Source organism: Peromyscus leucopus, chromosome 7 (genome assembly GCF_004664715.2).
Source record: "Peromyscus leucopus breed LL Stock chromosome 7, UCI_PerLeu_2.1, whole genome shotgun sequence".
Taxonomy (NCBI): domain Eukaryota; kingdom Metazoa; phylum Chordata; class Mammalia; order Rodentia; family Cricetidae; genus Peromyscus; species Peromyscus leucopus.
In genome coordinates this window covers 54599895-54615820 of record NC_051069.1, presented here as the reverse complement: position 1 = coordinate 54615820, position 15926 = coordinate 54599895, and the positions used below count along the sequence as shown (strand labels likewise).

At 39.8% G+C, this 15926-nt stretch overlaps 1 protein-coding gene across 5 annotated transcripts in view; it reads right to left on the bottom strand.

Annotated features, from left to right (window-relative positions):
* Fat3 (FAT atypical cadherin 3) overlaps window positions 1–15926 on the bottom strand; it is a 602516-nt gene that overhangs the window by 97435 nt on the left and 489155 nt on the right. For all 5 annotated transcript variants that reach the window (XR_005091996.1, XM_037207739.1, XM_037207740.1 and 2 more), the window contains 2 exons: window positions 13903–14042; window positions 393–668 (listed from right to left, as the gene is read on the bottom strand). Coding sequence is in view for 4 of the 5 variants with exons in the window: in XM_037207739.1 (XP_037063634.1) it covers window positions 393–668; window positions 13903–14042 (416 nt within the window). In the remaining variant the exon portion in view is untranslated. The remainder of the gene's footprint in view (window positions 1–392; window positions 669–13902; window positions 14043–15926) is intronic.

The window sequence follows — 15926 nt, the reverse complement described above, 5'->3', positions numbered from 1 at the left end:
GCTTCATGTGGACTGAGCAAATGACCACCCTTTTAAAGAGCTTCTCAGGGGTCTTCTTTCAAACTTTTCCACACAATCTTCTGGCTCCAAACAAATCCCTGAGTTGGGGACATTGTCTGTTGCTTTCCTCTCTAACCATCTGTCAGCAACATTTTCTGAACAGCCAGCATCTGCAGAATGTATCTAATATTTCAGGTTGATAAAAACTATGGAGTTACTTTCTAAGAAGAGTAACTTCTGCATTGAAATACAAAGGCTAAACTGAATGTATCCTGACCGTGCAAAGGCTAGATTTACAGAATTTAAGGGCCATGGCTTTCTGAAGAGTGAGGTATATGCCTTGGCTGGCTAATGGTTCTGTCAGGAGAGCAAAATCATGAGTCTGGTCCTACCATTATGTTGAGGATGTGCTTGTCCTGGGCCTCATGATCCAGCCTTTCAGCAGTGTAGAGCACACCCGTGCTGGGGTCTATCCGGAACTTCCTCATGCTGATGGCATCAATGCTACTGTGGATGGTGTAGCTCAGCTTATGTTTCTCATCTCTGTCTGTGGCCTCAATCTGCAGTATCTCTGTATCAGGAAGCACATCCTCAGAAATTGTCACGTCATAATGTGGCTGGGAGAATTCTGGGCCATTATCATTATTATCCAGCACTTTGATAAATACCTGTAGTCAAAAGAAGACAAGAGTGATAAGGAACCCCAACTCACTCACTGTTAACAAAAAAGGTCACCTTTTCATTTCCTCTCTCTTTGTATCCTTGTATCCTAGCTTCTAGCAGCAACCTCAACATAGAGCAAGTTCTCCTATAAAACATTCTGCCAGTAAGTAGCTTTTGGTAAACCATTAGTTCACATTAGCAGCAATATCATTTATTCTTGGATCTATAATCTCATTAATTATTGAAGAGCTGAGGTAGCCATGAGAGAAAATAATTCTACAGTCTGATCTGAGGTGCAATGTGAACGATAGAAGGTGGCCTTCATTTGGAGGTTTCTATTGCCTAAAGTCCAATCTATATGCCATTCTTATGGTGGACTAGCATAATGGCAGTGGAGGGAGGGATTAATCTTCTTTGTCAAGTTGAGTGTGTTGGGAGTCTCCTAGGAGACACACTTTTAGACATGACTTTGAGAGTGCTTCTGAAAGTTGAACTGTCTTGAATTTTAGTGGCAGTATATCACGGGCTAGGGTACCGGATTGAATACAAAGGGAAAGAGAAGGAAGCAAGCTAATTAGTGACCTCACACTACTGCAGCCACATTTTCCTGTCATGATGGAACGTGTCCCCTCGCCATATAAGGAAAAATAAATCCTTACATTGTTTTACCAGATATTTCTCTTACAACAATGAAAAAAGTAATTAATACAAAGTGGGGAAAGAAATCAAGAGACAGGGTGAAGGAAGGAAGGAATGGAGGTGAATTGGAAGTAGTCAGAACTTCTCAGCAGTCATAGCCTCACCCTGTGCTTGTTCTTTGAGAGAAGACCAGCCAAAAGCTTGCTCAGATAGCTCCAATACAAAACCACCATTGTTTCCTCATAGGATCTTTTGTCATGGAATCTTGTGGGCAGGTGTAGAAGTGTTACATTGATCATTCAACTTTGACAGTGATCAGATCATGGCTAATCTGGCTTCAACTGTCTTCCTAATCCTCCCCACCCCGCCACCCAGATTGTTTTGAAGCAAATCACAATTATTATTTCAGTACGCTGTGGATATCGCTATATGTAAATAAACCTGATTGGCCAATAGCCAGACAGGAAGTATAGGCAGGACTAACAGAGAGGAAAATTGAGGAAGGAGGAAGGTGAGGGGAGACTGCCTGGAGCTGCCGCCAGGACAAGCAAGATGTAAGGTACCAGTAAGCCACGAGCCACATGGCAAAGTATAGATTAATAGAAATGGGCTGAATATAAGAGTGAGAGCTAGACAATGATAGGCCTGAGCTAATGGCCAAGCAGTTTAAATAATGTAAGAGTCTGTGTGTTTATTTTATAAGTGGGCTCCGGGACTGGTGGGACTTGGGAGCTGGAGAGAAATTCTACAGCTACATCAGTATGTATTTCTAAGAGCTAAGTAAGGACTCTTAGAATAAATAAGATACCTGTACAAATACCTACCAGAGTATTATTGTCCCTATCTCAAAAAAAAAAAAAAAAAACAAAAACAAAAAAACCAACCCCAGTAATTCTTTAATGTTAAATGTACAATTTATGCTAATATTTCTCCACTGTTAAATACATTGTGTACACTATGTGTATGCATATATAAACTTCTTTTAATCATAATATAGAGGTTCAAGCATTGTATTTCACATTTTAGTTTACAGAATTTCCTTCTACCTCTTTGTAAATCCTCCTGATTTTCTCTTCCCCATGGTGATTATTACTGGGGAAGAGATTGAGAATTTTCTTCTTAGTTTCCTGTCTGAATTTTGCTTGCAGCATCCTATGGCTTTTCTCTACATGATCAGTCCTCCTATTTGTGAGAAATTGGCAGTGTGGTATAGGAGAAAAGGTATAGTTCAGGTTCAAGTTCCTTTACAGTTTGACCTCTTTGTACACGTGACACATGTGCTTCTTCTGAAGATGTACCCTGTCTGGTTTTGTCCCTTATACTATGATGCTAGCAGTCATTGGAGATCATTAAAGACTAATAGAGTTATAAAATGTTTGATGTTCCAACTCTATGATCCCTCTCTGGCTTGTCAACTGGGAAAGCTCTGCAAAAGAAACTGCTCAGATCTTTGGTTACTATTTGCTCAACATGTAGAGGAAAGGCAGGGTGCTCACTGATTCTATCCTTTAGTTCTAAATAAGCTGTTGCTTTCCTAGCTCCACTGAGAGTGAGCAATGATGAATATTTTTAAGTATAATTATGCTCTATCAAGTTTTGATCTGCATTTCTGTATTATTTAAGGTTTCTGTTGATGTGATAAAGACCAAAAGCAACTCATCTTTCACTGCTATATCACAGTCCGTCATCAAAGGGGAGGAACTCAAGACAAGAACCTGCAGGCAGGAACTAAAGCGAGGGAATGGAGGGACACTTACTCAGCTTGATTTCTTGTACAACTCAGGACTACCTGCCATGGAGTAACATCACCCACAGTAGCTGGCCCTCCCACACAAATAATTAATCAAGAAAACACCAGACAGACTTGTTGATAGGTCAATCTTATGGAGGCATTTTCTCAATTGTGAGTCCCTCTTCCCAATGACTCTGGCTTTTGGCAAGGTTATATAAAACTAACCAACATACTGTTTTTCTTTAGTATTTTTATCAACTCTTTGTAAATTTCATTTAGTGTATTTTGATCACATTCACCCTCCAATCCTCCTGAGACCTCCCAGATCCAGTTCTTACCTCCTCACTCTCGAACTTCCTGCTTCCCACCCCTCTTTAAAAAAGCACCCATTGAGTTCAATTTGTGCCTCAGATACTCACAAGTGTGGTGTCATCCACTTGAGTATAGTTGGCTACCAGTGGCCACACCCTTAAATTAACTGACTCTCTCTCCCCAGAAGCTATTAACTGTTACAGCTCTTCAGTTGAGGTGGGATCTTATGCCCTCCTCTCCTTCCCATGCTGGAGTGTTGACTGGCTTGATCCTGTCCAGGTGACAAAGCCTGCTCTGAACTCATGGGTGCCAACAGTCCTGTTGTCAAGAAGACACTGCTTCATTCTAGTCCTCCCTAACCTCCAGCTCCTTCCATCTTTCACCCCCCTCTTTTGTGATGTCCGCTGAGCACTGACCAGGGTAGGGGGTGATATGGATGTGTCGTTTATGGCTGAGCGCTGCACTGACGCTCTGCACAATGGTATGGTAGGGTTCCTAGCACAAGGAAGTGAGAAATTCAGCCTTGGGCGCCCCAGCTAGTGTGATCATATTTGACGATTCTATTCTCCGCAGTGTTCATGTTTACTGCAATGTGCAGTCTTTCCTCGGCCAGTAAGATTGTCTTCAGGTTGGCGCTTGAGTTTTTCTGACACAATCCTGGTAGTCTTTGAATTGTCCCCCTTTCTTCTTTTCTTATTCCCTCCCTTCTTTGATAAATTGATTTTCATGTGCTAGGAACTGGACCTAGAACCTTGCTGTGCTGATTAAGCACTTTGCTATTGAACTGCATTCCCAGCCAGCTCCCTTGCGTTCTGATAATTGCAACTGGTATTAATTTTAGGGTTGTCTTGAACATTTTCTATTTTATTCTTGAATTATCCATTGCTCCAAAAGTTGTTGGTATCTCCTTTTCTTCCCTTTGTTAGAAATAATACTTGGAGATTACAATCTAGTACTGGGAATTCTTGTTAGTGGATTGCTTTCATCCACTGGACAAAATTAGGAGAGAATTAAAAAATATGAAAATGTTAGGAGTTCACAAATGTTTCCCATTTTCGTGATTTCACTTGGTGCCATTGTTTCCGCATTTGTTTTTCCTTCCTCGGCTGCTGACATTTTCTATGTTCAGTGACAAGATCATAATTAGTCATTGTTTTGTTTGAGATATGAATTGAAGGACTCCAAATAATAAAGCCTGCATTTCTATTACAGTTATTCAAAACATGTTGATACTGTTTTTCAGCTCTCTTATTCTTGAGATGAATCTTGAAGGAGGAACTCAAAGTTGAATTAGATGATTAACATCCATTACCATAATTCTCCTCCAGAATTAGATTCACATATAAGATAATTTGTTTCCATTTATTTCTATATTTTGGAACTTTTTTTAAAGGATAGAGAAGGATTTATTAGCTGAACCAGTAAGGAGTGTCCAGGGGTTACTTTAAAGCAGAGCCTTGAAGAACAAAGGAAGCCTGGGGACTTTATTATGGAACCTAGACAAGTTCACAGAGGACAGCATTGGGGCAGGCAGACTTCCTAGGGTGCCTGAAGATTATCCCGGAGTATGCCCAGTTTAAAGTCACTGTTAAAGAAGGAAATATGTCAACTATGTTTGGGTGCAGGCTTAAGTCATATACTTGCTTTTTCAACATTTTTGTTTTGCCATTTTAAAATCACATCTAAAGTGTATTCAGAGAAGTTTAGGTTCTCAATGAGTGGGTCATAAAAAGGACATGAAGGTAAGAGGAGAATAGTTGGGAAAGAGGGATGCAGAGGGGCTAGGAGAGGAATAAGAGAAGCGGATGGGGTGGATATGATCAAAATATATATTTATTAGACTGTTGAAGAAAAAATTAAAACATTTAAAGAAGTTTGGCTTCCCTGCTTCTCCTTCTCTCCTGTAGATAACTTTTATTAAAAACAGATGGTTTCTCCTCTGTTTTGTCTATATAGTGATACCATATACATTTTCCCTATCACACTATATCACTTTGTATTAACATTAGAAATTACAATGAACATAAAATGTATATTGTTCCCAACTGGCCTAAGAGTCACTTCAAAAGTGTCTGGAGACAGCTTTTGCTTTCACAACTGAAAGGAGGGATGCTGGTGATATCTAGTGGACACAGGGCAGAGCTGCTCATGGTCCTGGGCAGTGTAGAGAAGCCTGCTCAGTATCCTGAAAGAAATGCCCTTGCAGTGAGCATCATGGTCAGCTCAGTCATCCTTAACAGACTCATTAAGACTTTTCTATTCTTTGTTCTTAGAGTATGTAAAGAAAATAAATGTGCCTGTGTCTCTTAATACTTTCTCTGGCATACAGTTCTGTCCTAGCTTTAGGACAGTTTGATGGAAGGATAAATGTTTCTATAGTTTTGTGAAATATTTTTATGTTCCACTCTTCCAAGGCTTTATCAATGTGCATTCCTACAACAATATGTAAGAATGACTGTCTCCCCAGCCTTGCCAACAGCGTTTGTGGGAAGAGCTTTTGTCAGCCTGCTGGATGGGAAGTGGTACCTCACTGCTGTTTTCGTTTGTATGTTCCTATTGTGAGCAAGGCTGAGCACTGACTCATGCTCTTCAGAAGCCTTTGCATTTCCTTTCTGTTGAACTGCTTACGCTAGTTTATTCATCTGTGGGCTAGAAAGTTTATCTTCCTTCTTTACTTTTAGAAACTTGGTGATATAAATGACAACGTTGTGCTAAACTCTGCCATGGACTTTATTCTGGGTGCAAGTTTCTTTGGCATGCCATGCAGAAGGAAAGCCACCCAGCATTTCCTCTACTGTTTCTGGGTGGTGAATATTTTGGAATATTCTCCACATCTATAGATGAACACATGTAGTTTTTATAGGTGGCATTTGTGTGTTTTCTTTTCTTTCACTTTCTGGTGCATTTGGAAATTTTCTGGAATTTTATGTGAGAGCAAGATCTAGTTTAATTTTCCTCTTCATGGCTCTGTATTTCTTTCTGTGTTACTGTTTTAGGGATGTTTGTGAAACTAGAGGTGGTCTTGCATTTTCCTTTATAATTCTTCTGGCTCAGTGCTTTATTTTGCCTGGTGGCGCTGTCTCTTACCACACAGTTTTACACGGCAATAGGTCTGGTACCTCTTCTTGTCTTACTCCTGACTAACAGGAATGCCACTAATGGTTTTTACATTTCATAATATCTTAGAATGTGACTGCATTCTAGAAAATCATTGATTTTTTCCAAATAAATATATGCAGACGTACCACCCTTACAAACAGCTGCACAGCTGCTTACAGTGTCTGAGATATGCTTTGCTGAGTGGAATGATAGACACGCCGCCACATCTGTGGCACAACAATTTTCACTTAGGAGAGATGCTAACAGGGACAGGCTTTGTCCCCTAATTTGTGCTTGCAAAAAAGGTTGAGAAGTGTGCCAAGAGAGTTTTAGGTATTGTTTTTATCTTTAAAGTATTTGCAAAACCATATTGTATTCTTTGAATGCCAATTCTTTAAAAAGTTCAAGTAACTTAGTCAAGATGCTAAAATATTTGTTTTGAGAGTGGCAGTTACATCAACAGATGTGAAAGCCTTTCTGGCCAGTGAGCTGCCCTGACCTTCAGGAAGTTCAAAGCTGATGTGATCTGGAAATGCTTGCCTCTTTCTGCTTGCTTTGTCCTGAGCCTAATCTGCAGTCAGAACAAGTGTTCCTCTGTAGAGACCTCCTTCTCCTCATTTGCTTTTTATTTCCCACAGTTGGGGCCGCTTGTGAGCTCCTGAACTAACAAAGCAAAGTAACTCTCAAAGATGTTGTGTTCAAAATGGGAATTGAAAAGCTTACAAAAGCACAAAGGACCTGAGGCAGGAGGAGAGCCAGGCATGGGAAGTATCTCCAGGGCTGGTTTCAATGCTCACCTCCCCCCCTAAACACGTTGCATTCCACAGGCTCCTCTGAGCTAAGTCTGGGTAGGTGCCAAAGCCCTGCTTTACAAAGGCTCACGGTAGAACAGTCCATGGGGTGAATTGTTGGGCAAGACCAATTAAGTCCTAAATTACTGAAATCCTGTTCTGCCTCTGTTGGCGTTTCTAAGCCGTATTTAAAACATCTTTTTCAGGGGAGATGCCCCTTGCATTCTTCATAAAGGTGTGAATTTTATTTTGGAATGTATGAATAGAAAACTTATATCACAGTTGCTTCCTGTGTAGAAATGTGCACTCTATTATATCTGGTTCCTCAATGGAGAGAAATGTTAAAGGGTGTGCCCAAAGACACAGGGACAAGACCAGATTCCTCTGGCTTCTTCAGAGCCACTTCTGTGTTCATTCATAAGCATTCTCACATGCACTTAGGTTACCTAGACATTGAGAATAAATTTACATTGTACATATGTTAGCAAATGTGTGTAAATGTCATGGTCTTTGTTATAGAGAAACACTAACTCATCAAACAGACAGCCAGTATGGGCCATTTCTTCTCAAGAACATTATCAAGGAATTATTTTGAATAGGAAGTTCCCTGCTACCTTGAAAATTGAAATCTGTTTTCAAAAATTGATTTTCTCATAAGGTGGCAGGTACAGATCTATTACATATAGTGAAATTTTATCATTCTTTGTCCCCCCCTCCATTTTTTAAAGAAAGTTTTATAGTTTTATATGGCAATTTATCAATATGCAGTGGGGTTGGTCACTTCAGCTCTTCCTTGACCTAACTAAACACCAAATGAACATTTGGGCCAGTTTGTTTTCACACATTAGAGGCACATGACACTAAAAGTGGATGTGAGAGAAGTCGTAGTGAGAGGAGAGCTATCTCGGGGGTCTCCTGATCTAACAAACATCTTTAGAAAAAAATCATTTTCTTTTCCACCTTTTGAAGCATATGTGGACAGAGAAAAGGATCAAGACAGAAGACACATTTTCATGGTAGAATCCGTTCTAAGTGAGTAGGGCAGTGAGGGATTCCCAGCAGTCTTAGCGATGGGATCCACAGGGTGGGATTCAAGCCTAAGTTTGGGAATCTGGTCATAGTTCCACCTCACCCCAACTCCAATCAGTGCAGCCCATGCTCAAGTAGCTGCCCATGTAGAGCTTGAGAATTTTGGAGCGTATGGAAGGAGATGTTTAATGTTAGGCTTGGTTGTAGAGCTACAATTATGAGCTTGCTCTTCTAGCTTTACAAACCTAAAGGATGCCCTGAATAAGAAAAGGATATTAAAAATCACAAAACCACATATCCTGAGTCCCTGAAGCAAATCAACATAGCTTTTAGATTATTATTTGGCTAGGACTATCTGTTTTCTTTCACATAAACAATAAGGTCACTCACATAATTTACAGCTATCAGGTATGTTGTTCCAACTTTAAGTTGAGTACCAGATTGTATTAATAAAGTCTGTATGTGTTCAGCATGTGATAGTTCCAAGAGCCTTCTCATCTTTCTTCATCCTTACAACAATCTGTGAATCACATAGGATTATTTCACGTGAAGAAGATTGAGCCTTAGACAGAACAAGCTGCCTTCTATAGGAATACACACAGGTCAAGTGGCAACCTGGACTTCCACCACCTGATTCTGGCTGAATACTTTTTTTTTTTTTTTTTAGTATACAATATTCTTTCCCTACTGGATGAATTTGCATATTTTGTAGATATAAATGTGTAAAAGAATGTTTTCTGAATAGCATGTGATTTTGTAAAGGAAGAAAATATATCTCTTTCCTGTGAACCTAGGTAGTTACTTAACCAATCTGGGTCCCTATTTCTCCCTGGAAAAGAATGATGATAACTCCAGATTTAAGTTTTCCAGGGTTACTGGAAAATGGACATTCCTTATGAGACTTGTTGATTCTCACTATGCAAACATCAAGTATTATATATTTGTATGCCTTTTCATTCATTGAGCCTTTGGGAAGGCCATGTTCTGTATTAGTTTACAACTTCTATGAAGATGCAGCAGCTCTGATTGATTTGGCAGATGTACAGAGAGTATTAATAATAGTCATTATGGGTCATCCTTGGCAACATATGTCCTTGGGGTTGAAGGTATGCTAAGAGGAGGCTGGACCTCTGGATAGCTAGGAGATAGTCCAAAGGTTACAGGTATTGCATTTCATAGGAGAACAACTTAAAAGGGTGTGCTTCTTGTAACTCTTGTTTTAGAACAGACACCAAAGGCTTAATGTTGTCTGTGAGAGTTGGCACAGTGCAGTGGACCAAAGGGTAAGCTCTAGTATCTACCTGTGTAGGTCTGAGTTCAGGTTCTCCTCAAACCACTTAATTTTGCTTTGGGCCTTTTTCCTGAACAGTGAAATGGAAATGACAGTAGTCAAAGAGTTTCATATTTCTGCCACAAAAAATCACTACTAACTTAGATGTTCCAAACAACACTTATTATTGTCTCATAGTTCTGAATACTGAAATCAAGGCCCAAACTCAAGGGACTGACATAGATGCATTCCTTTTGAATGCTCTCCTTTTTCATGCAGGCTCAATATAGTGTCTTCTGGTTATGGGACTGGGATCCCTCTTTCCTTGCTGGCTCCCCAGTGTCTTGAGGCTACCTGTACATTAAAATTGTCTCAGCTCTTCCTTGCACTGGATTCTCAGCTTCTCCCTTTCCTTTCTGATTCCAGCTGGGAAAAGTCGACAGTCAACCCTCTGTTAGTAGATAAGTCCTACTTGGAGACCTTCGACCTTAATTATATCTAAGTCCCTTCTGCCATGTAATACATCAAGATTCTAAAGTGAACATCTAGAATGTGGACATTTTTGGGGTAGGCAGGATATACCAATTCTGCCTGTAATGAGTATTTTCAGTACATGTTTTGTAAAGTCATTGTGAAAGTTGAGGGACCTACCCATCTTTATCTAGTGAAAGCCAATTTGCATTGCCTCTGGTCCCCTTTTAACATGACTCTTTAGTAGGGTAATATGACTGATACTCTTGCCCTAATGTGGGGCTAGCGATCTCTATAAAGCGTCTTAGCTCTTTTCTAATGCAAACAGCTGCTGTCTTGTCTGGGAACCAAGGCGAGGATCCACTTAAACTCCTGCGATTCTACTTATGTTGGAGTAGGTGGGACTCCTCTTTGGTGTCTTATTCTGTTCTCTATGTGCTGCCTGCCCCTGCCCCATTCTCTGGATACTTCCCAGTCCTGCTGCTTCAAACTACCAGGGCTCCTTGTGATTCTTCAGCTTTACTTGAAGCAGACAGTCCAGAGACAACTTTGCTCTTTTGTCCTTCCATTTTAATACAGACTTCCTTGCTCATCTCTGGCTTCTATCACAACATGGGGATCACTTCTGTACTGTGTTGTAATATGAAAAGTGCAATAATGTCCTTTGCTGAACCCCACACAATTTCCTGCAGAAGTCTTTGTCCACCTCACCAGGTGGCTTCTGCCCACGCGGGGATGCTCTGTTTTCACAGTTTGTTCTTTGAAATCTTTGTAATGTGAAATGCGCAGGCCCCTTTACAGTCTGCACAGGGCCTAGGCAATCCTCAGAAAGAAAGGGATATTTATGTAGCATCGGATTGTGTAGCTTGGAGGCACAAGAATCCTGTGAGAGTCGGAAGAACAGGACAAGCCTGAAGATGAAGTGAGAGTTTCATGTTGACACTGAATCCCCGAGGCTCGGATTTATTTGATATTTGTGAAGTAAAACTCAACACATTGTTTATGGCTGATGAGAAGCCCATGTCCTACCATGTTTTATGATCTCATGTGAACAAAGGAGAGAAAAGTCCCCCAAGGAGTTCTGAACAGGTGGCTTGTAAACTACAGAACATCAATCTAGTTATGTGGAGAGAGGTATCTGTTTGGTGGTAGAATCATTGTGTTGTCTGGGGTCATGGAGTTGAGCATATTTTAGCAGTTTCTAAAAGAAGTCTAGAACGCTCTGTTTATTTCCCAAACATCCTATTGTTCAAATGTACCTGACTCTGGTATAGAGAACTGTTTCTGCTGCCCTGCCCAGGGAAGCCTGGGTAAAAGCAAATCATTATGGACTGACCAACGCTGGTGGGCAGACAGGTCCAATACAGTCTATGGCTTTCTGACAGCAACAGTCTTGATGAGGACACAATACATGCCTTGGAAACTGCGTTCTCATTCCTTAATGGCATGGTTCCTGAGAACAGCATGACTTGGGTATTTTTGACAAGAAAAATCTCATGATGTCCTTTATTAACCTCTTTAATTTGCTCTTGCTAAGGCGATTTCCAAGTTCGCTCCAATTCTCAGAGTGCTTACGAATGCTCTGGAGTCAAGTGTAAATGTATATAAGCTTGGAAAAGCTTGGTCTCAGACAAGTTCTCATCCAAGGGTCTCATTCAAAGACTTGCAATTCCATATTATTTTAATGAGTGCATATTAGACTTTGGCCTTAAAACTTTCTTACTAGCTTAGTGTGGTGGAACGTGCCATAGTCTCACCGACTATGTGACCTGAGCTAGAAGGGTTGCTTGGGCTTAGGAGTTTGAGAGCAATATGGGCAATACAGTGAGACCGTGTCTCAAACAACAAACAACCAAAACTATACCACTGTGACCTTAAGTACCTTAGCTCACTGCATATGGCATGGACTGAAGAAATATTTAGAAAATCAATCCTACTAAACTGTTGCTCATCTCAGCCTAGTGGAATTCTAAATGTCTTTCTGTAACTTTTTCATTGCCATTGTTAAATTGTTAACATGAATGTTTTGTGCCTCAGAGATCTACATACCTTCTAGACAGACCCTGCTGGATATGGAGAATCTATTCATTCATTCATACTGAACATATTGAATGAATTATACATTCTAGATACACTGAATACTGCTTAATTCAACTGGTTAAAAACCCAGAGGAAAGTCTGGAAATGAATAGGCTCCCATGCTTATTTGTATTTTATTAAAATATGTCTTGGATTTTTAATTAGCACAAAAGAGCTGGGGTTGGATATTTTAAGAAACTACTAATTTAAAAAAAATCTAATTTAAGTTCCCATTTAAAATGAATTAGCACTAACAACATAGCAACACTGTACATGGATTGTTTGGCATTGGTCTTCTAGCACACTCTTCTACTGCTCAGTTTCCAAGGAATCTCAGCCAGGGGCCTCATTTATGAGTCTAGATCTGAGTACTGAAAAATGCCAAGGAGTGGTATGGTTTAGATAGGAAGAATATATAATTTGTTGTCTCAATTGGGTCAATTATCAGACAGTATGAGGTGCTTTTAATACATATTTCCAGGTTAACAGATGTAAGTGGGACTCTCTAAGGCAAATGGTGGTCACCTAATAAGCAGAAGGGACCAAAGTGAGAATCAGGAATGGTCATACACTGGCTGTCTCTATACAAGTCATTTTCATTTATAATTATATTCAAATGGGAAGTAAATGGTCACTTGAAATGAACCCCATTGCTCTCTTCAGCCTCTACCACTCTCTGATTACAAGGAAACAGTCATGTTACATTTTTTTGCAGCAGCTTCAGACCAAGAGACAGTTGTCTGGACAAGCATATGAAATCTCCCACCTCCTGCATTCAAATTTCATGGTTATAAATGTGTAAATCATATTTAAAATAAATCATCACTTGCTTGCTTCTGGTTTGGCAAACTTTCTTACTACCTAAACGTGTTGAGTAGGATTCTGAATATCCATCTGGGTCCAGCAGAGAACAGGGCCCAGATCAATCATTCATGTCTTCTGGGGTTGTGGGAACAACAGAGAGAAGCAGGAAGGAAGAGTGGAGCTGCAGTGCATGCTGTATGGGGCTGGGTTTATGGTACTGAATAACAAAACAAACATCTTACATTTAAGAGAAATCCACTGTGTTGAGAGCTAGCCTTGTGTTAGTGTCACTTGGGAAGAAGTTCGGAGGTGTTCTGAGTCAGACGATAAGCCGGAAGTTTTCCTCCGACTCTCAGTGTCTTTCATAGGCTCTCAAGAAGCAGAGCAGAAGTTCCTCAGCCCCAGCTGCATGGGGCCATCAACAGGAACTCAGGCTAGATTCCAGCTCTCAGGGCTTTGGGCCTGCTCTCACCATGCTCCATGTCAGAGGGTATGATGTGCAGTCGGGATAGAAAACCCCTAACACAAAGATGACAGTGGATACCCAGGCCTCAGTCTTGTCCTTAATTGAGGCTCTTGGACCTTGGCTGTGTAACTTCCATCTCAGTATATAACTGAACATGGACTCCTAGGCATCTCTAGCTTTAAATTTCAGTGACCCAAGAAATGAGGAGGGGTAGAATTTCATGTTGTGCCAACATTGACCACATAGATAGGCTCTTTGCGAGTTGACTGATGTCAGAGATAAAACTACAGTAAATGACCAGGAAACAAATACGTATCACTCTTCCATGAACAAGCAACCACAGTCACCTCGAAAGAGGCAGCCAAATAATTCTACAACATCACCAATAGGACCCTTCGTCTCGGTCATTCACTGAAACGATTTTCTGAACAATGAAAATCCATGGACATAATTTATTACTCCCTGGATCTAGTTTTCATTGCTTCTTCCATTTCTCTCTTTAGCAGATCTTTGCACATTCTTGCTAGTCAGTAACTTCACATCTTACCTGAGTGACAGCAACATTTGTTCCATCGGTGACTTCCACGCTCATGTTGTAGACCGACCTTTGCTCTGCATCCAAAGGTTTGGCAATGACAATTGTCCCAACACCCTTCTCTGCATCAAAAGAGCTGTCAAAATTCCCCCCTGATGATTTCACAGAAACAACATGGAATTAGCACAGCTGAGAAGGTATTGAGTGTATGGAGGCATATATCTTTTACAGGGTGCTTTTATGTAGATACATTTTCTGGCAGGCATCCCTATGGCTCAATTTTATAACTCTTAAATGGGACCTTACTATTTCTAACATAATTCGTCTTTCAAAAGCCATCCTCTATAAGCATAACAAATGACACAAAACCCAATATACTGTAAATAAAGAGCTCAGCACTAATGTTAGAGTGATGGTCTATAATCTGACTCCATAAAACACTGAGAATACTAGCAGCCCTTCCTTCCGCTCCTCTCAGCTGCCACCCTGGGAACTTGGGAAATACTTTAACTTTTTCTCTAGTAGAATACATTCTAAGTAAAAACTATTCCAATTACAAAAAACACAAGTGATTTGATACTTTTAGGTCTGTTCTAGGATTGTTGGTAAACATTTGGCTGGTAGAATTCAGAGTCCCTCAATTAAATGTCAGAAATAAAATTATGAATACAGGAAGATAAGAAAAAATTAAAAAATGAATTTCATATGAAAAAGAGTCTTTCTGAACATTGGGGTATTCAGAGAAATGTATTTAGCATCTTGGCAGTGTAAATTAATTTTGTACCAAGTGGCTGATGATTTCATAGAAACAACATTTAATCAGCACATCTGAGAGGTATGCCATGGATATTATATTGCTGATACAACACTAGTGAACTTATAAGGCAATTTACAAAGGCTTAGAAAAAGTTGTCTTTTGTCCTCTTGTCTTGAATGGCATACTTAAGATAGCATTAGAATTGGGACCATTTTATTTCTGAACAGAAGTGTCACTTATAAACTTTCCCAAATTAGAGACCTTTTTAAGGGAGAGAAAAGATAACAGTCTAAGTGTTGGAACAATTTAATTAAATGTCAGTGTATGTTCACCAGCACTATTTATTTTTTTTTGGAAATTGCATGTGTGAAATACTTTTGGTTTCAGATGATAATTTTGTTTAACTTTAGTATGTAGGGCAATGTATGTATTGAGTTTCATATTTTAAAAAAGAGAAGCTTGACTTTTCTTACTTCCTACAGTCTTTGAATTTTATTTTTCTGGTCAACACATTTTCATGATATTATAATAATAAGTAGGCAGATGAGTGAAGGGGTGGAGATTCACCCCAAATTATTGAAATTTGTCCTACAGTGACAAAAATAAATAATGTGGTTTACTGTCTAAAAATGTAGTCTTGTATATTCCAAGCACCAACTGCTTGCAGCTACCATGTTCACATAAGATTATTTAATTACTGAAGAGAACATAATTGCCTTTGACATTTAATTAAAGCTGTGGAGATACAGGGGTACCAGAGAATTGCTTGGAGATGATATATGTTCTCAAAAATTTCATCTAAAAGAGATTCATCTTCCAATTACTGTCTTTAATTGATTTACTGAGAAGTACTAGATGCTAACTCCAAAGAAGAGTTTTGAGGGCTCAGAAGAAGAGAGGGTTCCTAGCCTGAGAAGAGAAGTAGGTCTTAGAGAGCGGCTTCTTGTTGAAGCCAATGCTTCCGTGATGAGCACATGGAATAAAACAGGAAGCTGATTTGGATGACTGGTGGTACCAGTCATTTTAAGTCCCAAGGCAGATTATTTACCTCCAAGAGGTAAATGCTGGGGAAAAACAAAACAAACACCTTTGCCATGGAAATCCTCGAAGAAAGGTACTAACAACCTCCAGAGACACGAGAGAAAGACAAGGATACAACTTCTCAAGTTACTTCTGGAGGATATTAATTCATGGTCCCAGTCACAGCTCAATCAACAGTAGACTTTTCGCTCCCTCTCCTGATGCTGTTTACTTTTGTAAATATGAAGACTGGGATTTT